A 24,040-nucleotide genomic window follows, 5' to 3' on the forward strand; every position below is an offset into this window, starting at 1 on the left:
AAAGCAATAACATCATATTGCTTTTAATATACACCACCCACATTACACTGAATAGCAGCAATGCTCTTAGATGCAAGCACTAAGATGTGCTAGGAAAAGAAGCAGACTGGCTGAATTCAAACACAGGGAATGGCAAGACCTAAAGAGTAAACAGCTTCCTCTTTTTTTCTTCTTAAAGGAAGGGCCGCTTAGTCCTGGGCCTCCTTAGGATGCGGTCTCACAGAGCAGTGAGTGAAGGCTAATAAGACTCATTATTGGACTGATTTGAATTATTAATCCCTTTCTTTACAAAGCCACACTAAAACAAATGTCCATCCCCAGATGCTTTCCCTAGCTGACCCTTTCTGTGACAGTGCTGCCAAACCCAGTGTCATATTGTGTATCATGTGGATTTGTGAGAGAAAAATTAGACAGATTTTCCACAGACGATATTTCACAGCTTTAAAAGAGACCGAACTATTTCCATCCCCTCTGCTTCTAGAGTGAGTTTTGTGTTTGGGAAACGTTCTGGGCTGAGAGCCCTGGAGCCCGAGGTCCTCAGCTGACCCTGGCATAGACACACCATGGACAGTGCCAGGGTTTGCCACATACGGAAAGCCATGTTTAATCTGATAATAGAATGGACTGAACCAACTGACAGAGAAGCACACCTCAGGGTCACGTTTGGCAAATGCATGCATCTGGCTCATTCCTGCAGCTGAAAGTCAAACCGAACCCTTGTGGTTGCAGGCAGCAGTTCTCCTGCAGTCTCAGAAGAGCAGATGCCAGTAGTAGCTGTCAGAAGTACATTTCACTTGAAGGTCTCTCGTCCCTCTCTCCCAGGGACCAATTTCAGAATGTAGAGGGGTAAGTGCAACATCCACTCCCGTTCATTCACTCTCTAGATGACCTGCTTAGACTGCTCTTTATCCCATTTACCAATCCTGATTCAGCTTTGAATCAGCAAAGCACTTAAGCAAGTGCTTAATTTATATGCTTAAAGTTAAGCACATTGTAACAGGGTAGCTGGCCTCTTAAATGCAATCAGGCCCAGCGCTTCTGTTCCAATCCAGGTGCAACCTAGTTTGGTGCAATAAGCAGGGCAGGTCTACCTCCGGGCAGTAATAAATGAGGAACAGCCCAAAGGCATGTGACAATTCAGAGTCCAGAGAGGGAGACAGAAAAGCCAAGGGATCTAGAGAAGCAGAGAGCTCAGAAGAAAAGAGCAAAGCTGGGCTGATAGCTGCAGGGAGAGGATGCCACTGAAGGAGGGAGCGGTGAGAGTTCCCTAGTTGGGCTGTGGAGGCAGAGATCAAGCTGGTGAAAGCAGAAGGCAGAAAGAAAGTGTGCAGGGGTCACCTACAAACTTCCCCACGTCGGACAGCCATGGCCAGAGAGGGCTGAGAGCAGCAGAGGGAGATGCTTGCTGGCCCTCTGAGCCAGAGGGCTGAGACTGGAGGTTCAGACAGGGCTGTAGGCTGGGGAATGATAGAGGGGAGCCCAATGTCATCTCTGGGCAAGAGCGAGAACTAGATCCGAGACTGAAAACGGGAGGAGAAGCTCCCTTCCTAGAAGGGCTGGAGTGAGGCCTGGTGATATGACAGGCCCATACCTGACAGTATAAAGAGATGCCAGAGTCTAAAGCAAGACACGAGAGCTGCACCAGAGCAGCTGAGCGTGGTAAGAGATGCCATGGCAGTACCTGGTGTGCTGATGGTTTACTGAGACTTGAAAGAGTCCATGTACTATTGGGATTGAAGCAACACACAAAACATCAAAACACAGTCCTTCCATCCACTCCAATAAATCCCTGGTATACTTGAGATTTCTTCATCTAACATACTCTTAATGATATAAATAGGGATATATTGTGTAATCTGAGCTCCAACAATTTCCAGAAATACATTGTGTGCTAATAAGGACCATCTCTGTTTCCCAGGCCAAAGAAAGCAACTGGCTCACAGTAAATACCTCATTTTGCAATGGAGTCCAAAAAAAGAAGAAAAAAAGAAGAAAAAAATAAACACGCTCTGAAACCGTATAAAAAAACTGGAAGATGTTTGCCATCCCTCTCTTCCCATCCATTTCTGAGCACGGGACAGGAGGTAATTTCAGGATAGTGTGATGATGTTCTTTTCTTTAGTAGAAATCTCTGTTTGTTTTCCCTTCCTTCTGTACTGAAGCTGCGTCACACTGGGCTGTCATATTTCAGCAGCAGAAAATGTGGACAACGTACAAGAATTTCTTGCAGCCTTGGTACAGATCACACAATGAGTTGTTGGCAAGGGTGAGACTCTGTGCTTTCCTGTGCTGTTCTAAGCAGCACACACATATCACAGCCCCAGGAAAGTGTGTGTGTGTGTGTGTGTGTGTGTGTGTGGGGAGGCGGGGATTAACAACTTTTGCACCCTCCCAATTCTAGGGTGTTCCATGGCCTCAAGTGAGCCTGGCAGAATTTAGGCAGCCCTCCGGGGCTGTCTCTGGCTGCTTATGGGCAGCAATGCGGCACAGAATCGCCACAGCATTGTGCTGAGACTCGTTCTCTGCCACTCTCACCCGCACTTTAGCACAACACCTGAGCCAGGGCTTGCAAAGGTCCCTTCGGGGGACACGCTGCGGCTTTCTCTACCTCGGTTCCCGCACCAGGGGAATTGTCCCCAGGCTGTATCTGGAGCTTTTAGGGTCCCTTTGTCCAGTGTATATGGTGAGAGTGGGAGTTCGAAGCATTTTTCTAGGGGAGGGAGTCTGCCTAGTGCAGTGGTTCTCAAACATTTGTGCTGGTGACCCCTTTCACATAGCAAGCCTCTGAGTGCGACCCCCCCCTTATAAATTAAAAAACACTTTTTTGTATACTTAACACCATTATAAATGCTGGAGGCAAAGTGGGGTTTGGGGTGGAGGCTGACAGCTCGTGACCCCCCATCTAATAACCCTGCAACCCCCTGAGGGGTCCTGACCCCCAGTTTGAAAACCCCTGGCCTAGTGGGTGGAGCAGGGGAGGGGGAGCCAGGAGTCCTGAGTGACATTGACTCTGCTACTGTCTCACTGTGACACAAATTAATTAGAATCATAGAATATCAGGGTTGGAAGGGACCTCAGGAGGTCATCTAGTCCAACCTCCTGCTCAAAGCAGGACCAATCCCCAATATTTTCCCCAGATCCCTAAATGGCCCCCTCAAGGATTGAACTCACAACCCTGGGTTTAGCAGGCCAATGCTCAAACCACTGAGCTATCCCCCCGAATTCATTTACACTCCCGTGAGTCAATTTACCCATCCATAAAATAGGTTTAATAAGAGGTTGTGCTGAGAGGCACAAATTAAAGTGTTTAGAGAACCTTGAAGGAAAAGAGCTAAAAAGGCCAAAATATACATTTCAAAATGTGACAGGTGTAACTGTGTTACCTAGACCAGTGCTACTCAAAGTGGTGGTCCGGTCCGCGAGCCACCAGCTGCCGGTCTGCGCGCACACTGGAAAGAAAAATTACCGGTCCCCCCACATCAGACAGCTTGAGAAGCACTGGCCTAGACAGCTATAAATATTAAATTGCCGGGCATCTCATTATGTTATTTCCTTTCTTTCCCTTTGTAAAATCTTTTCAATACATTTTTACATGTACCAGGAACCTAAAAGACCCGATTCTCCTCTGCTTTGCAGCTTGCCTCATCATTTACACTTGTGCAAAGTACACAAGTGTAAACAGCCACAGGAGGCACAAGAGACAGGAAAGAAAGCAGCAAAACGTTTTACCTGGCTTCTAGTTCCTGAATATTTAAAAGAATGAGAGAGGATAGGAATATCCATCACAAACATGTAATAGTAACCCAAAGAAAGAGCTAGAAGAGTATTCATCCTCTCCCTGTGCAACTCTATTTGTGGTGTGAGTTCTTCAACAGGTTTTGAACCTTCAGGGTTAACAGCAAACCAGCCTCCTCTAGTGGGGTTTTGGAGACAGGATGTGCTTTAGTCAGTATCGTTGATGAATCAACAGCTTTGTGGGTTTTGTGGTGATAGGAAAACATTCAGAGAATTAGATTCATTGATTGACATATTTTAACTAGAAACTTCATAGCAAGATACTCTTTCTGTCTCTAAAATACTCTCTGGCACCGCATTTCTGCTCACTAGTATTGCCAACAGCTTCCTAAAGTTAATATCCATGCTTGATGGTGGCTCTGGACTGCAAGACTCCTGTGTACCTCGGCTCAGAGCTCCATTAGGAATTAATATATGTTCCGTGTTTCCTTCAGCAGAATGGAACATGAGGGAGTCCACTGCATTTATTATTCATTCTTTGTTTCATTACGATCCATTTTCTATAACTTCAGGAATTTTGTGCATTAGCTGCACTGAGACTTTTCTGTGCTGCAACTGAAAGATATCCCACACTGAAATGCAGCCCATGCACACAAAGAAGTGACCTGATCCTCCAGATTCTGCACAGATAAAAATCCCATGAACTCAAGGGGAGTTTTGCCCGGATTAGTACAACACTACTGGGCCCAGGTCATTCAGAATGTCACTGGGATGCAACCCAGATCCTCTTGCTCCAAAAACACAAGCTCCTACATATCTGAAATATGGGAGAACGTCCTTCAGCAACTAGGCAATACAAGATCTATGGCACACGATGAAAAGTTCTGATTCCATCCAGCAGAGTGCAGCGGTACAGAAAACATACCCACACATAGTAAGCAGTTCATTACAATAGGTTTTAACTGTGGTTATTATTATACAAGACACTGAATGTCTTGGCAGGCAGCAACTAATACAACAATTAGAAAACATTTTGTCACTGGTTAGATGCTCAATTTCCTAATTGCAATCTACAAATGTAGCTTGCTGTGCCCTTCTTTAAATGTGTGTCCACACGTAAGCATCCAATCTTGGGGTGCAGCTCTGAACCAAATTCCAAATCATGACGTTTGCCTGCCACTGGAAAGGATCAACCATATGTGACTAAAAGTGTATCTGCCGGTCTTTATCCTTGTCTCTTTCACTCAGTCACATATTTCCTCTACCTTCAGGTACCCCTGGCCTTGCAGACTTTCATTTATGCAAGAGAAATTTTCTCTTCCCATATGGTGCTAGAACTGGGGAAGGGTTTGTAAAAGAAGAAAACTGAAGAATAAATTAAGGTTATTGTTAAGTGAGGCCTCAGGTCTGTTCTGCTACAGGCTACACACTTTCCTACAGCCCTCAAAGAGCCAGCCCTGTAATACTTGTCAAGAATGTTGGTTTAATAAAAACCATGTGATTTCAAAGATCAAGTCATAGCAAAGCCTCTGACTTTGCAGGGTAAATATTTATCTAGACTAAGCACTGGCGGAGTGAACCACTTTCATGTACTTGCAAAAACACCACAAAAAGCAGGCACACGTTCAAGGAACAGGGATTATTGCAAAGTGACCCACTGAGTGAAGACTGGCTTGATTGCTTGCATTTTCCAGACTTCACTGTGTTATCAGTCTAAGTATCAGAGTGTGGTGAAGGAACAGGAAGCCTCTGCACAGTTCCCTGGAACATACTTTGCCTAATGAATAAATCTTAGGAGGAAGAGTGCCCCTTGGCTGCCTCATGTTCACAATGCGGGGTACTTTCTGTGGGTTGGTTTTTTTAATTGATGGCTTGGACTATCGTACGTTTAAGTAACTTCTACAAACTCAAAACACCTCTCAACACTGCAGCTCACTGGTTGTTCGTGACTATTAAAGTGCAGTCAGCAACTGGATAGGATATAGCTACTGGTACCAAAAAAAACCACAACACAAAGTTGATGGGGTAGAAACCATCCACCAAGAAACAAACATAGGAATAGAGACACTCATCTGGCATAAGCATTCATGGCAGGAGCCAAACGGAGGCCTAGGAGTGACGGGAAGGCAGAGTCACAAACACAACCCCATTTACTGCGCATGGAAATACACCCAACTTTTCTATTCCATTCTGAGCTTTGAAAAACTCCCCTCTTATCAACTTTGATCCTAGTGAACAAATGGTTTCAGATGTTATTATAGAGTTAGAATGAGAGTATTGTACTTTATTCTATCATGAAAGTGTGTAAGGACAAAAACCATCAATCCTAAAATGGGAATGCTGTACCTTTATAGTTGTTCCGGTGGTGGTATTTTTTAGAAACATTAATTTATGAATTATATAGTGTGGAGGTTCTACAAGCTGTCTATTCATATTATAGGTCATATTCTAGTTGTACTTTGTCACAGAGGTGCAGGCATGCTGGAATAATGCCAGGTCCTGCCAGCCCTGAGCTCCAGAGATTTTAGAAGCTGCCCCAATACCTCCCATAATGGGAGGTCAGGTTTAATGATTGGAGACACCTTAATTCTAGTAGATGAGCTCCAGTACCATGCATCTTACTGCTAATCCCTCCTGGGAAGTTTAATGCAGAACAGTTTTGCAGCCTGCATAGGCCTGATTGGATTCTCACTGGAATTTTTTTGCATAGATGTTCCATACAAGTAGTAAATATACAAAAAAAGCAAGAAGGTTCATGGAACTCCATGGAAAATCAGTTTTAGTTAACTGGATGTTCCAGTTAATGATGATCATCCCTCATGTTTTCTTTTGGTTTTGGGGGCCTTGGTGACTGACAGGTTAATACTTCCAAATGGGAGGGTTCACTTTTCACTCTGTAGTATGCTTCGTTCAATGAGTAAGAAGAAACAGCAACACTTTAGGCCACAGAATGGGAATTAAATCCTAACAAATTGCACATTTACACATGTAACAGCAGCATATACATACAAATGGATGGTTATTGGTTCAAGTGGTTACAGCAATGGACTGGGAGACACTGGCTTCTTGTCTCTGTCTGCCATTACTTTGCCACTGGATTTTTCCCATGCAACACGACACTCCATGAACTGCCAATTTAAATGGATGCGCCCCTGACAACATTAGAAATATCATGATGTGGTTGGTACATTTGCGGGTGGGGTTTTGGGGTGCACAGTTGTGGATACGGTGGTAGCATGGGAGGAAGAGTAAGTTAAAAAACGTTGTACATAGGATATATGTAATGGTGCAGTGTGGCATAAAAGATTTCTGGCCTGATTTGGGGTTGGCCACATCAATCATGACTGGCACACACACACACACACACACACACACACACGTTCTCTCTCTTAGACATTTTTTTAAGCAGTCTTTGGCCTGACAAGTCTCAGAATCCCCTACACCCAGGAATTTGTTCCACTTATGCAAATATTCACTCAAAGAATTTGCAAAAATGGCAAATAAACAGCATCCCAAAGGAAAAGTGAATTCAAAACAGCAGCAGCAAGAGCAAGAAGGCTGACACCAACCTCGAGTATCAGGGGGTAGCCGTGTTAGTCTGTATCCACAAAAACAACAGGGAGTCCGGTGGCACCTTAAAGACTAACAGATTTATTTGGGCATAAGCTTTCCTGGGTAAAAAACCCACTTTTTCAGATGCAATCTTCAGATCCATGCAAGGCTGAGCTCACCAGCCAGCAGGGGGAGCCAAGGAGAGAACTGTTAGAAGAAACTGGCCTGGAAACCAACCATACGCCAGCTACCATGTCTGAAATACTACATATGCTCAGGTTTCAGAGTAGCAGCTGTGTTAGTCTGTATCTGCAAGAAGAAAAGGAGGACTTGTGGCACCTTAGAGACTAACCAATTTATTTGAGCTTAAGCTTTCGTGAGCTACAGCTCACTTCATCGGATGTGCTCAGAAGGTGATGCCTGGATCTGTAGCAGCCAAGTGGCTGCATGACTGGACTCAGAGGCAAAGGTGGATGGGGAACTTATTTCACAGCACAGTTCCACCGCTAGATTCCTAGTGCTGCAGATCCAGCATGGTGCCACTGTTCTAAACACTGTTCTTTGTAGCTGCTGGGACAAGAGTGACCCTTTTACTGTGTGCCTGAATATTACTGCAGTGGGTTTCTCAGAATCAAGTGCTGAATAAGGAGCCATTCTTAATGTGGTTTGAAGACTCTACTGGCCCTCCAGAGCAAAGCCGCTGCACACTTCCCTGCTTCAGGGAAAGGCTATTTTACCATAAGATTAATTATCTCTGAAAACTCCTCAGTACAAACCTTTACATCTTCTGTTTAAAACCAGTCTCCTCATTCCTAGTGCATTCCTGAGCTAGCAGCAGGCTGACCTTCAGTGCTGACCCTCCTTCCCCTATCCCATGAAATGAAAGTTGACCTCTGGCAGGGGGAAGTACTCAAAAAACCCAGGCATCAATAAAAACTGGGGTCCACCAGAAAAGCCCAACCCCTTTACTGCCCTTAAAAATGTGGCCTTTTGTGTTTCCAGGGTGTTGATTCTCTCCCCCACTGTCTCTTTAGTGGCGATATATGACACTGGGAGCACTTTATGTCGAGCAGGGAAAACCCTTGAGTGCTGTGCACATGCAGGGAAACTCAAGCTCTCCGCATTTAAATTACAGATACACATGTGTAAAGTCTCCTATAAAATAAAAGAATGACAGAATTACATGGGGTACAGTCTTGGGGCCTTTTTCATTTCTAACAGATCATCCAAGATTTTTTAATTCACTGAGAATGTGGACTCAGCTCTTAGTCCCTGACTGGGCACCATTCTGCTCATGTTAACAGTCCACAGAAGAGAAGTCCCGCGTGTAGTTTATGCGCAGTTGGGAGCAATATATCCTGTTTACTGCAGAGTGTGCTCTGAAATGCAAAAAACAGGGATGAGAGAAAAGCCAGCACCAACAGCTAGGATCTAGGTTTGAAAACCATATTGAACTAGGAATTGGATTGGATTACTGAAGCCAAATATATGGCACCTTTTAAAGATTTCAGAGCATTAGGGAAGGAGAAACATTTCTTTAACTTTTGAAGATCTCTTTAAAAATCTCTACAAATGTTTCACAAAACGTCTCAAACATTTTGGAAAAGATATAGCAAAAACTATGAAACTCCCTGTTTCTCTGGCTCCTCTCATGCTACTGCAGATTTAATGCCATAACTCCAGTCTTCCAGCAAACCACACAATTAATTCCAGAATACGGATAGCAACTTTTGAGGTATTCCACGACTGTGGAACTCAGAGTGCATGCATGTTATATGAAACTAAAAATGCACCTTGTTCTCTGGGGTTCTTAACCAGAGGCTTGTCTTTCTTTGATTAAATCCTAGGACCATTAAACTAAGAAAAGGAAAAGACTGAAAAGACAGAAAGACAGAAAGAAAGAAAAGACCCAACTAGTTCTATCTGACCGAGAAATGGGTCCTCAATTTTTAAAAGTATAAACCAATTCAGAATAAACTAGGGATGCAATATAGAATGTTACAAAGCACTTCTTGTGCTAACTTCTTTTCCTATTTACCGTAGCAGGCGGATAAAGGCTGATCGCAGGATGCGATAAAGTCTTATTTTTCTTGAAGACCAACACAGAATTCCAACAGATGTTTCTGCTTTTAGATCAACTGTAGTTTTATGGAGAAGTTTTCTTTTCTCTCCCAAACAACAGACGGCACCAGAACCCAGGAGACCTGCTGCTGCTGCGAAATACGCTGGCTGGCTTAACTGCCACACGTACAGCAGCTAGCAGGGGAAAACGATCCAAAAGCAACTGATTTTCCCTTTTGCAAAGAGAATCAAAACAGAGTGAATGTTGTGCTTGTTTGTTTGACAGCCCTCCTGGATGCTGACGCGCCACACTTTCTGGGTCTGGGCTGCGTCTGGAAGCGGAAGAGCCAGATTACCGCAAAGCAGGTTGGTTTTGCAAAATTTCCAAACTGAAGGAAGTATCTGAAGTCTCACTAAAAAGCCTATTCTGTGGACATTGCCAACCCCGTTTTGTACTCCCGAGACATTCAGGAAAGAGTAGAACCTGCAAACTCTTTAAGGTTCTCCCCATCGCTTTTTTAGATCACATCAGATATGAAACCAATAAGACCCTCAGTAGCTGTATGTTAACTATATTCAGTTAAACTTTCACCGTTTTCACTACCTCTCATCTCTCTGATAAAAATTATGGTTTAATTGGTCCTATGTGTGTAGATAATTTGAGCCAAATCCCTCAAACCTGACTTCATCCTTAAGCAGGGAAAGCTCTCATTGACTTCAGTGGGAGCTTTGCCTGAGACAGTCAGAACTGCAGGATTTCATCCTATAATTTCCCCAAAAGATGGGATATGAATCAAATGCAGCCCAAAAGCCTCACCCATGAATGGAGAAAGGCACCTCAGATTGTTTCCTTGGCACAACACTATCCCCTCATGTCCAGGAACTTACTCCTCCTTGCCAAGAACTCATTAATCCTTGGCTCAGGAAAACTTACCATAACAGGGAGCACAAAAGCTCCAATACTTCCCACATAGGCTAACTTGATAATATCAAGAGAGAAAATTAAGACCCTAAATCAAGGATGGATCTTCTTTGATGTGCTGCTGTATAATTAATTTGTTACTAGTTTAAAAAATCGATTCACCCACTCAAAGGAGATTTGCTTTTCTCAAAATATGACTAGTCCCTTTTTCACTTTTCAAAACTTTTTTGGTCCTAGGCTTCCTCCCATTAGCTACGAAGTACACTGATGCATGCTATGAACTCCATCTTCAAAATATTCATAACATATGCAAAATGCAGGAAGGTGGGCTTGTCTATACACAGTACAACGAGATAGTCACCTCCCTGCCATCAGTTCAAAGCCCATGTTGGACCAAAGTCGTTGCCATCTACAGTCTGATCTGCGGGTCTGATCCCTAGTGGTTTTGGATTAGACATCCTTCAGAACAGATTACTGTACATAATGACTGAGGTCAGCCTCAAACCCAAGAAGGGCACACATGGAGCTAATCTTGTTGGTTCTGAGGTTAATAGGGCCACAATGACAGCATTAATGAAAACCCTTGCTGTTTTTTGCCTTCCTCTGTACCATGGGGCATGGGTCACTTGCTGGAGGATTCGAAGTCTTTAAACCATGATTTAAGGATTCCAATAGCTCAGACATAGGTGAGAGGTTTATTGCAGGAGTGGGTGGGTGAGATTCTGTGGCCTGCATTGTGCAGGAGGTCAGACTAGATGATCAGAATGGTCCCTTTTGACCTTAGTATCTGTGAGTCTATGCTTATTAGCCTCATTCGACACATCTAGGCTACAACAGTGCATTCCATGAAGCAATAGGCAAATCAACTCAGATAAAATAAGGACTAACCTGAACCTTTTACCCAAATTAACTTAACAAGAAACCTTGATGTTTGGGGAGGGGGTGGTTTGAGATTCAAAACAGTAAATTTTTTGGTTGGTTGGTTTTGAAAATGTTATGCCTCATAGCCACTGGACCAGAAGCAGAAAAACCTATAAGAAACACTATAAGAAATCAACAATTGATTTCTGTCCTCTCAACATGTCACTGCCTTGCATAGACAATGGAAGCAAGAGGGGTGGGCAAAAGGAAACCATGTTTGTGTTCCATGCAATGCTGCACGGGGGGATAAAAGGGATAAGGAGAATTAGATGCTCTCAAAAGAACAAAAGCCTCAACTTACCAATGCAGGTCCTGCCATCAGTGTGCAGGCGAAAGCCTGGCTTGCACTCACAGTAATAGGATCCCAGGGTGTTCACACATCTGTGCTGGCAGCCCCCGTTGTGAATCTGGCACTCATCAACATCTGCAGATGGGAAGACGAACAGAAACATTCAGTAAAGTGGGCATGAAAGTAGCTAACCTTAGCATTTCTCCTGGTTGTTCACGGACTCCAGAGCTGAGGAATGGATGAAGGACAGGAGGGGAGAGCGCCATATCATCAGGTTTAACCATTCAGGACATTGTGAAAATCACAAGGACAGACATGCAAAGAGCATCAATGCAGATCACGAGTCATTCAAAGTAAACCACCCTTCAGACTTGACTCTGCAACAGTGCCGCCCCCACTTTGAGATCAGTTACTCTGTGCAACTTTCAGACATCTGAATGTACTCTCAGGATAAAGAGAGTGGAGATGGACTGAACTAAACTACTGGAATACTCCAGGGGGGGATCCCATTTCTGAGGCCTAAGATCTGTACATACTCTAAATCAGGGGTGGCTCTTCCGAGGTTAATATGCAGCTCCTTGCATAGGTACTGATGCTGAGCCTGGAACTACAGGTGCTAACCTTTCCGCGTGCTGTGGGGTGCTCACTGCTCAACCCCTTGCTCTGCCCCAGGTCCTGCCCCCACTCCAGCCCTTCCCCCAAGGACCCTGCCCCTTATCCCGAGCCTTCCATGACCTCGCTCCTCCCCCATCCCCACCAGAGCCTCCTGCGCGCTGCAAAACAGCTGACTGCAGCGGGCGGGAGGCATGGGGAGGCACTGATTGGCGGGCTGCCGGTGGGTGGGAGGCGCTGGAGGCCGGTAGCAGATGCGGGGCCACTGACGTATTACTGTGGCTCTTTGGCAATGTTCATTGGTAAATTCTGGCTCCTTCTCAGGTTCAGGTTGGCCACCCCTGCTCTAAATCATCCTTGTTCTCACTCTGAACAGGCTGGGCTGTCCCATTTGCTATATACATATTAAATTATTTATAATAATGACAAGAGTAAACATCTAACATTTAGAGACTATAGCCAAAAAGTATACCTTAAAGCAGCAAGTTTTAAATCCCTAGATTCCCTGCATTTATGGGTTGGGATCCTAGCAGGGTTCATAGAATATCAGGGTTGGAAGGGACCTCAAGAGGTCATCTAGTCCAACCCTCTGCTCAAAGTAGGACCAAGCCCCAATTTTTGCCCCAGATCCCTCAATGGCCCCCTCAAGGATTGAACTCACAACCCTGGGTTTAGCAGGCCAATGCTCAAACCACTGAGCTATCCCTCCCCCGAGGGCTGACTCAGCCCTTCATCTTTCTGTGCCAGAGAGACCAGATTCCATGCAATTTACTTTGTAATAAAGATAGGGTTCACTGAAGAACACCTTGAACAGAGGTCCTCCCTTCTCTGTATGAACACTAAAGCTCAACTTTGCCAAAGCCTGCATGCAACATCTGATGCACACACGCAAGTTGTAGATTTCCCAATACCAGCCTGACTTGCTTGTGTGCTTGGGTTGCCATGCAGATAAGTCAAGTGTGCACAAGCTAGGCATAAAAATTTTGAAAATTCAGGCCATCATAAAAGTAGGGATTTGTCCATATGATGTTGACCAACATTCCCTCTCCCTCCCTGCATTATCTACATGGCTGCAGCTCAGAGCTCAAGAGGTGTTGTATGTATATATTGTGGGAAATACTTTCACCCTGAAGCATACCAAAGAATGCATATGAATATTAAATGTTATTACTATTGAGCTCATTCATCCCAATTTTTTCCAAAGCACTTAAATTTCACAAACTACAGGTCTCACTTTACCTGTTGTTGCCATACAGCTAACCCTGGGGTAGAAGGTAACAGATATTTAACCTGTGCTCAGTAATTCTACATGATATTAAAGGCCAGAAAGTAAAGAAAACCATCCTATCCCACTGAAATTGTGAATAATGGACTTGTATGAGGATTTTTTCATAATACAATGACATCTGTTTAAGGTCAACTTCACCCCATATATGAAACTCTGAAATGTGTGTTGCAATTTTCTTGTCTGCCCTTTCTAGTTCCTTCTACTGCACAGGTATCCATGGTATCCTGGCTTTCACACCAAAACAAACTTGGACAAACTGAGGCAAAACTTTCTACAAAGAGAAACACATTTGGCCAGCATTCATCTGTGTTGCCATTTCCATAATTGAAGCTATCTGGGCTTGAATAAAAGCCATTCTCCTTGCCAGAACAATTTTATTTTTTTCCTCCAAACAATGAGCATTCTTTGAAGGGTTCAAATGTTAACCAATCCATTATTTCTTGGGCACACATCCTATCCCACCTCATATTTAAGGCTATGAAAAAGTAGACATTTTGTGTTTAAAAACAAGAAATTCACTCCTGTTCCACAATGACTAAGTCACACACAGTTGTCCTTAAATACTGTAGAAACAAGGAAGATAACCACCCCGGGAGCTTCATGCTATCCAATGCTATCTCAGCTAGACATACCCTGAAAGTAATTGCAGGATTCAGAGACACAGGATTCCTTAGGTGAAGAGCAGTTTGTGTTTGTGAAAGTTATATATTTGCTAATTAACTGATCTTCTCACACATACATATATACACATACTAAGCTATAGATCCATATAGAGAAATCACAAGTCTGGATTTCATTTTTCTTCTGTTTTTGATTCCCTCTTCCCTTCCTACTAAGAGGCTGAAAGTCATATTAGTCCAATGTAATTGGAATAGTATAGCAGGAACACCATTCTCTTCTGTAAAAAGAAAAGGAGGACTTGTGGCACCTTGGAGACTAACAAATTTATTTGAGCATAAGCTTTCGTGAGCTACAGCTCACGTCATCGGATGCATTCAGTGGAAAATACAGTGGGGAGATTTATATACACACAGAACATGAAAAAATGGGTGTTAAAATACACACTGTAACAAGAGTGATCAGGTAAGGTGAGCTATTACCAGCAGGAGGGAGGAGGAGATAGACCTTTTGTAGTGATAATCAAGGTGGGCCATTTCCAGCAGCTGAAAAGAACGTCTCAGGAACAGTGGGAGGGGGGGGAATAAACATGGGGAAATGGTTTTACTTTGTGTAATGACCCATCCACTCCCAGTCTTTATTTAAGCCTAAGTTAATTGTATCCAGTTTGCAAATTAATTCCAATTCAGCAGTCTCTTGTTGGAGTCTGTTTTTGAAGGGGTTTTTTTGTTGAAGAATTGCCACTTTTAGGTCTGTAATCAAGTGATCAAAGAGATTGAAGTGTTTTCTGACTGTTTTTTGAATGTTATAATTCTTGATGTCTGATTTGTGTCCATTTATTCCCCTCTTCCCTTCCTACTAAGAGGCTGAAAGTCATATTAGTCCAATGTAATTGGAATAGTATAGCAGGAACACCATTCTCTTCTGTGTTAGAAACAGTTGGCTTCTTGGCTGAGAGACTAAACCAGTATACATTGTTATCATTCAGTTTCTTTTCCATTGCTCCAACACTCCTTTCATGACTGTATCGAGGCCCTAAGAAATGAGCCCAAAAATGTTTCTATCAGATTGCAACTGAAATTTGAAAATGACAATGGAAAAGAAAGGCTAGTATAATTAAATGCTCTTCTCTCCTGTCTGTAACAGGAAACAACAATAATCCTAGGAGACTATTGAAAATGTGAGACCTTTTGTTAAATCACTTGTTATTCTAATCTGTAATAATAGATTCTCAAATCGAAACAAATTCTTCCTTTAGGTAGAGTGGCCTTTCTGTAGTGACACTATTGCATGGTATACGGGTGACCACAAAGAAGAGAATTACAACAGCCAAGAACTCAGGATGCAGGCAGGAGCAAGATTTTCAACAGAAGAGTGGTTAAGATAGTATCAGGTGACAGAACACAGGGAAAAGCCATTTGGAAATATACAGAAGAGCAGCAACTACAGTGTAGCTGGCAACACTGAACTGAACAACAAGGAAGAGGAGTTACTTTAGCATGGTGCATCACAAGACATGAGTTTCACAGCACAGAGTACAACTAAGGATAACTCTCCCCTGCAAGCACCTTCATTGCCCTCATGCCAGCAACACACACTGAACAACAGAGGTAACTTGATTCAGAGTAGCAGCCGTGTTAGTCTGTATCCGCAAAAAGAAAAGGAGGACTGGTGGCACCTTAGAGACTAACCAATTTATTGTTATACCAAATATGAGGCTGCACGTCCTCTTCTTCAGATCAGTTGAGTGGGAGGAGGAGGACAAACAACACTCCTACCATACAGAGTCTAAAATAAACAAACTTAAAAAAAAAGGTCAGATCTTGACAACTGACCAAAGCCAGGCTCATAAACACTCGGTCCAAGGAGAGTCATGCTGGCTATTAGGAACACAGACATGTGTTGTTCTAGTTTATATAGGTGGCTTTGGGTTCATTTAGGGAGATAAACAGTAGTGGCGGCTTGCGTGTGTCGTTAAACCACAATTACAGTCCCTCTGTCGGGAAACATCATACTCAGAGCTTTGTAGTTCAATCTAATTTGAACATGGATTTGCTTCTAGCAGAGCCAACATGCTTTCCCTACTGCACAGACAGCTCACAGAGTACGGGCTCTTCAAAGCCTCTCTTCTTCCTGGCCTACGACACCCAGCCCTCCCTCTAGTAAGCCTGTCAAACCCACCCTCCTCCCCGTTCTTCGTCAGTCTCCCAGGAGCTTTTAAAACAATATGTGATGAAATAAACAAAACAGTTAAGGCAGGAATCGAATTTCTGTGCACCAGGCTTATGGACTTGGGAGGTTTCCAGGGTACAGGATTTACAGTACACAAGGGGGGGGAAGCATTCCTGAGTCCTGCTGTGCTGGCCAACGCACTGCCGTGGAGATCCCCTGCCGGATTTACTCAGCAACAGCTACCGTATCGTACCTCACGCTGCACAGCAAGCAGCAGCAGAGGGAGTGATTCATGGTGGATACATAAAAGTACAGTGGGGCAGACATTACCAGTCCAGCACATAGGTCAAGCCGCCAGCAGAGCGATATGTCCTGGCTGCGTGATGAACAAATACATGTCAGCACTGATTGTTACTAACAACACTGAGAAACAACTCCTCCGTTAATCGTTCTAGGGTATTTCCCGTAACTGCTTGTGCCTTTGCACATAAGCCATTTGCAGGAGCTTGTCCCAGCACACACTTGAATCGTATTTGGAATCCCCTCTACCTGCCTGCATTAGGAGCTGCCAGTCCTAACTGTTTTCATTCTTTTCTTGCCCTCTACTGATTGTTTCAACAGCTGTGCAAGGGATCTCATAAGTCTTCATCCTTTCTTTGAAAAATGAGACAAAATAACCCTGGAAGGACAGCGTGCTTCCTAAAACCACAAAAAGAACCTGGTTTGTGCTCCTATGGCTCGGTTACAGAGTATAATAGAAACGCTGACATTTCCTTCCAGCACCTTTCACCCAGGGGCTTCAAAGCACCTGAAAAATGTTAATAAACTATGCAGCACCACACGTGGCCAAGGTCCCTGTCATTAGTCAGTGGTGGGACTAAGGCCCAGAGAGGTTGAGTGACTTGGCTAAAGTCACAGAGCCGTCAGTGACAATGCCATGGGTAAACATGAAGAGCCCTGACTGCCTAGCCCTGCTCCAACTTCTAAATCACACTCCCCTCCCAGAGTCAGGAAAAGAACCTGGGAGTCCTGACTTCTAGTCTCCAGCTCAAATGGCCAGATAACACTTTCCTCAAGGCTCCTACCACATACTGATTTTCTATTAATATCTTTATATGAACGAGACACACCATACTGCAGGCTGTGGATAAAAAAAATCACTTTCTCTATTAAGAGCTAGTTATTCTCATTAACTCCCAGGAGAAACGTCCATTTCAACAGACACTGTTGACTGAGCGGTGCCGTCTTTCAGGGGGAAGGAGGCATTTTTAAAAAAATAAATAGAGTGGTACCTTTTAAAGTAAAAACAATTACAAAATTCTGATGTGAAATCTTAGCTCCAATTGGTACCCTGTGGTGAAAGCCTAACGTGCCTGCCAAGCCAACCTAGCTCCAGCTAAAACACCTTCCTTCCTAAGTCTTTGCGAGACTTAGCTTCTACAGGGTCCCAAAGCCTGTGATGTATTTACTCTATATGCAGGTTGGATAAATCAGTTTGTTATCTGGAAGGCCTAGCAACAAAACAAAACCATGCTTGCAGCATGGGATCCGAGAACGACACCTTACTCCCATAGTCCATAGTGGCCGAAGGCATTGCAGAGATAACACCAGGGAGGGATGGAGTACCTCACCTTGATGTCAAAGTGACCTTTTGATGTAGAAGCTGTGCTGATGAGCTCCATAGAAGGCAGAGTCCAAACTCTTTGGCCAGAAGATCAAGTCCTTTGCATGGAGAATGAGGGGGAAAGGGAGAAACTCCCTGATCCCCAAAATGAATTAAATATAAATTACACAGAAAAACCTACAGAAAATCCAACAGCTGCCAACCTGTTATTTGTGCCTGTTTCCACTGGCTACAATGGCTGGAAGGAGAGGGATCTGGCAAACACATTCCTGCTCATGTGGTCCAGGGGCAATATGAGCACAGGCTGGAATTATTAATTAATTATTAATTAATTGATTATTAATTATAAGAAATTTTTCTCCATCTGACCCATTATTTCAGTGCTTAGCTTGAAGGCCACTTTCCAACTAGCAGAGAGGAAACTAGCAAAGTAAAGAAACATTCTACAGTCACCAGCTTCAGTACAGACCCAGCTGGCACAGTTCAGAACTTGAAGCGTCTTATCCACCTCCAGTGAAAATCTAGAGGACACTTGAACACTTTCCCTGGTTCGAGGCAAAAGGGAAAAACTGTAGAGTCTCAGAAAACCATTAAGGTGGAATAAGCTCTCACTGATGAAGACAAGGCTGAGAAAAGAGAGGATCTGGTTGAAAGAAGGTTCGTTTACTTCTGGTTTTCTGTGTGCATCTTTATCATCACTGTTAATTATGAGTTATTTATGGGAGTTTCCCTTCCTTTCGAGCCCAGCTTCTGCCCGTGACACTGCATTTTGGGGACTGAGATGTCACAAAAGGAGTGAGATTACTTCACTGCAGTAACACATCGACATACAGGGGATAAGCTGAAGGAGGAAAAACAATTAACACACCAACAGTCAAATTTGGTGGCTCTTGGTCCAGCTGCTAATGGACAAGTGTTCTCAAAATAAAAACGACTGTCACAATGGGTTCTAAACTCTCACCCTCACTAGCACTCTTAACAGCGGAACCAAAGACTGAGTGGTTTTGGATACTGATCTAATCTACGTACCCACAGGTGGTCCTGCTAGGTGTAGGGTGATGCCATGTTGGGGCATCTTGTCCTGAAGTTGGCCATGTCATTCCCGCTCTGTGGGCAAACGGCAGTTCTCAGCCCCCAGGCTGTCCATCCAGCGCCTGCCACCAGCACGGAATTGAACATCCTCTCGCTCTCTCACATACACAAGGAACTTCGATGATAAGCTCCAGTGGCAACAGGGATTGAAGGGAAAAACGCCATGGGGCCAGACTCTTTGTTCTGCGACAGGCTATTGGTGCTGCTCCACCAGAACCATGAACCCTGAAGAACCAGCCCCTGGGGAGTTAACAGGTGCACAGGAAATCCCTGGGTGGTACAGAGCTCACCTAGAGGCCCTACACCATGTCACTCCCACCCCCAAGCATAGGGGGTACGGTCAGAATGGCACTGTGACCCCTGGCTGCAAGGGGCCATAGACATCCGGGTGCAAGCTCCAATAATCTCAGGGCTAGTACCAAACCACCCCCCTTCCAACCCTTATCCTCACCAGCATAAAAGTGTCTTAAATCTACCTTGCTCTCCCTCCCTGTGCTGAGTTGGGCTGGAATGAAGGATCAGGCCCTTGGTGTTCTACTTCCCTTATTGCAACAATTTTACCCAATGAGCCCTGGTACCCCTATAGAGAGACAAGGTGGGTGAGGGAATATCTTTTATTGGACCAACTTCTGCTGTAAGAGAGACAAGCTAAAGAAGAGCTCTGTGTGGCTCAAAAGCTTCTCTCTCTCTCTCTCTCTCACCAACAGACGCTGGTCCAATAAAAGATATTCCCTCACCCAACCTGTCTCTCTAATACCCTGGGACCAGCACTGCTACAACAACACTACATACATTCCTATAACCTGTCCTTTAAGAAATGTTAGCAGGCTCTTTAAGCGCTGTCAAGGCAGCTCACTGTATTACTAAAGGGATCAGGTCAATATGGTTTGTGTCAAGCAACTGCCCATTTGTTTAGCATGCCCGAGAGCCTACATTTCTTTGTCAATATGTACACAGCCTTTGGGAGCTGCAGTTCTCCAATGAGTCAATGTGTCTGAGATCTGCCTGTTCACGTTTGGCTCCCTTGAGTGGAGGTCTCAGTGTGGGAAGGAAGACCTACAAGTATTTGGGAATGTCGTGCCATCCACAGAATGGTCTAGGAATAAGCATCATGCTAGTGTCAGTTAAAAGGAACGATCCTTTAGTTCAAGCAGCGATGGTCTGCGTAGCTGGTTCACTGAGCACTCTCCCCGAACTATGTAAAATTCTCTGATTAACTGTTAATCCTTTACTGGTATAGACAGCTGTTTGTACATACCACACTTTCCAAAACGTATCTTCAAATACGGTTTGTAACCCAAAGAGGTTATAATCCAACACAGGCAAGACGAAACACAAGACAATAGCTGAAGTAATGGAGGACGTGAGAAGATGTTGGTGATTCATCGCATTACCCTGACTGAGAGCCATTTCCTGTTTGATTTAAACCAAAATGTTTCTCTAACAAGAATTCCCTATCAGAGAGTTTTACTGGAGAGAGGGCAGCAGCAGATTGCAAATTACTGAACAGTCTGCACAGAGGCAGCTTCTCTCCTATGAAAGGCTGAGGAGAAGGAGTGAGAGGAGAAGATGAATCCCAGCTGTAAGCACAGGCACTAGATATGCTTTTGCGGTTTGCTGTATTTGACTAAACATCCAGTGCCAGGTTTTAATCTCTGTGGCAATTAGCCTGGATTACAGAGCAGGGATGCAGGAGGAGAGGTTAATTAAAATCTCTAAAGAGGAGTGCATGTGGGATTGGGCTACTTTATCTTTTCAGTACCAGTTGGTTAAAGTTGATTACAGCAATTATAGGAAATCCTGAGGCTGAAAGGCGGTGGAATCAGCAAAGCAACAAGTTGCAGAATCAGACAGACTGCTAACAGTTCGGGGAGCAGTGAAAATATGCATACTGACCTGGATCGGTTGTCCCACTGTGCAGATTCCCCTTGGAAATCAGTGGCACAGAATGGGACCTGGAGACATTGGAAGAAAAAATAATTGGTCTGTGGTCACTTTTTTCTCCTTCTGTTCCCCTCCCACCCACTGGGCAATCTAGAGCTGTTAGGGCTCTGTCATGCCCCGCATCCATTGTGATAAAGTCCAGGAAAAACACAGCAACAGCAGGTTCCAACAGTGAGAGAATCACCCGGGGGCAGCAGGTTTTTCATCTCCTTTCTGTCTCCTCTCTGCAGGAGCTCCCCTCTGCTTACCCCCCTCCCCATTTGGCCCCCGTCACTCTCAGGTTTTCCATCTTCTTCCTGGTTAAGAATACCAAACCATACTTTGCTGCTCTCTCCGGTGCTTTGGTCACCAAGACGACACACAAGCAATGAGGGGAAAGGGGAAGGTGCTGATGGCATGTGCCTGGACAGTCTTAGGCTTTCAGTGTCAAGCTGCAGTGTCCACCCATTACAGCCTGAGGGCCTGAAGCTGTTGATTAAGAAAGATCAAGGGATCCCAATTAATACGTTGGGGCAGATCATCCGTCCCACTTGCCTGAGGTGGGGCAAATGGAGGGGTAACCACTTGCAAGGCCCCTGCCCAGGATTCTCCCAGAGGGTGTGGAGTCCCCCCAGCCTTAGGGCACATAGCATAGAGAAGTGGCTGCACTTGGGCTGGGTCTGGGGGAGAGCATCAGGGAGCTGTAACCAGCTGTCAGCTTCTCCCTTCCATTTCTCCCGGCTGCACTGGGTGGCAGAGGGGCCTCGTCCTTCGCTAGCACTGCCCCAGGTTCAGGCAGGGCCAGCTAAGCTCCCGTCCTGGGAGGCTCCTGAAGTCCAGCAGGGAAGCAAGAAGTGGAGCAGCCGGAGTTACTCTCCCCTCCCTGCCCTGCAATGCAAGAAGCGACCAGTGGGGGAGCTCCTGAACAGCTGCTATTGGCAAGAGACAGCGGCTGCTCTAAAGGCCCCAGCTACAGAGCAGTTCCTGGAGCCACAGGGGAGGCGAGGGGAAGCTGTGGGAGGCAGCAATGGGACTGATGCAGGCAGTTCCGTTTACCCTCTGCAGGGTGTTGCTCAGGGGCAACACTTCCAATTTGTAATCAAATACACATTTTCTTCTTAATACGGAGGCCCTTGAAGGCCACTGGTTGGACAACCCTGCTTTAGAGTCGCCCACCAGCCCAGATTATCTCTATCCTGCCTGTGCTGGGTGATCTCCTTCACCACACCTGTCCGATAGGTGGTGCTCTTGATGAGCATATTAAAATGAAACAATGCTTTCCACTTCTGGGGCACCTTTCACCCGAGGTTCTCGAAGCCCCTTACACAACTACAATACTCACCTGCTAAAGTGAAGAAACAAATTGACAGAGCCAGAAGAGTACCCAGAAGTCACCTACTACAGGACAGGCCCAACAAAGATAATAACAGAACGCCACTGGCCATCACCTTCAGCCCCCAACTAAAACATCTCCAACGCATCATCAAGGATCTACAACCTATCCTGAAGGACAACCCATCGCTCTCACAAATCTTGGAAGACAGGCCAGTCCTATAGAAAGCCCCCCAACCTGAAGCAAATACTCACCAGCAACCACACACCACACAACAGAACCACTAACCCAGGAACCTATCCTTGCAACAAAGCCCGTTGCCAACTGTGCCCACATATCTATTCAGGGGACACCATCATAGGGCCTAATCACATCAGCCACACTATCAGAGGCTCGTTCACCTGCACATCTACCAATGTGATCTATGCCATCATGTGCCAGCAATGGCCCTCTGCCATGTACATTGGGCAAACTGGACAGTCTCTATGTAAAAGAATAAATGGACACAAATCAGATGTCAAGAATTATAACATTCATAAACCAGTTGGAGAACACTTCAATCTCTCTGGTCACTCGATTACAGACCTAAAGGTCGCAATATTACAACAAGAAGACTTCAAAAACAGACTCCAACGAGAGACTGCTGAACTGGAATTAATTTGCAAACTGGATGCAATTAACTTAGGCTTGAATAGAGACTGGGAGTGGATGGGTCATTACACAAAGTAAAACTATTTCCCCATGTTTATTTCAGCCCCCCTCCCCACCCCCTGCTCCTCCTCATGCTGGTAATGGCTCATCTTAAGTGATCACTCTCCTCACAATGTGTATGATAACACCCATTTTTTCATGTTCTGTGTGTATATAAATCTCCCCACTGTATTTTCCACTGAATGCATCCGATGAAGTGAGCTGTAGCTCACGAAAGCTTATGCTCAAATCAATTGGTTAGTCTCTAAGGTGCCACTAGTACTCCTTTTCTTTTTACACAGGTACTGCTATCCTCGGGTACAAAGGGATGCAATAACTTGAGAGGCGTTCAGAAGCATGCTGGTTACAGAGGAGAAATCAGTGGTATTACAACCGTGTTGTAAGAACCATTGCTCTCAAGCTCTTGCAGGGAGCTAATCCCATCCTGCATGGGCCTGGTCTTTACTCACGTGAGTAGATCTGTTGTAGCCAACGAGATTATGCACAGGAGTAAGGGCTGTAGAATGGGGCCCTACGTGCTTTCCAGAAATCTGTGCACCATACTGATCATTATCGTCTCACTGTTTCCTCGTGCTCCTCTGTCTGACACTGCCTGGACTCTTGTCTTCAAATGTGACCGTAAGCTCTTAGGGGTAGAGACCGTCTTTTTGTTCTGTGTTTGTACAACACCTAGCACAATAGGCTCTTGGTCCATGACTAGAGCTTCTAGGCACTATTAAGGTAATACAAATAATAAACCAAAACCACAACAGTAGCCAACAGGAGATGCCCAGCCACCAGCATTCCACACAATACAGCCCCAGGCAGGCTCGCTTTTGGAACAGGATCTTATTTTTCCTATTCATAACCCTCCTCCTTTAATTTGGCTCCAGGCCCAGGGAGAAACACCAACAAAACTGGCAGATCCATCGAGATGAGCGAGCGAACAAGCAAGCAGTCTCAGCCCCCGGGGAAACGATGAGAGGGCATTTTACTTTTCAGCGGAAGCAATAAAACCACCACAGATGGGGTCACATTGAAGCCCAAACTATTCACGTGACTAAGAGGTCAAAACTGCTCTTCAATCTCCATCCCCAGCCTGCAAGAAAACAGTCACACTCGCTATTGCTAATCGCTATTGCGATTTCACAATATTTAATCTGATTAAACAGAAGTGCAAAATGGAATTATTTAAACCAAAAGAGGCT

At 44.8% G+C, this 24,040-nt stretch overlaps 1 protein-coding gene across 7 annotated transcripts in view; it reads right to left on the reverse strand.

The window, feature by feature from the left end:
* MEGF6 (multiple EGF like domains 6) overlaps positions 1 to 24,040 on the reverse strand; it is a 254,375-nt gene that overhangs the window by 63,010 nt on the left and 167,325 nt on the right. For all 7 annotated transcript variants that reach the window (XM_084651674.1, XM_084651673.1, XM_084651677.1 and 4 more), the window contains one exon: positions 11,493 to 11,615. In XM_084651674.1, coding sequence (XP_084507800.1) covers positions 11,493 to 11,615 — 123 coding nt within the window. The remainder of the gene's footprint in view (positions 1 to 11,492; positions 11,616 to 24,040) is intronic.

This window comes from Lepidochelys olivacea, assembly GCF_965140295.1.
Source record: "Lepidochelys olivacea isolate rLepOli2 genome assembly, chromosome: 18".
NCBI lineage: Eukaryota > Metazoa > Chordata > Testudines > Cheloniidae > Lepidochelys > Lepidochelys olivacea.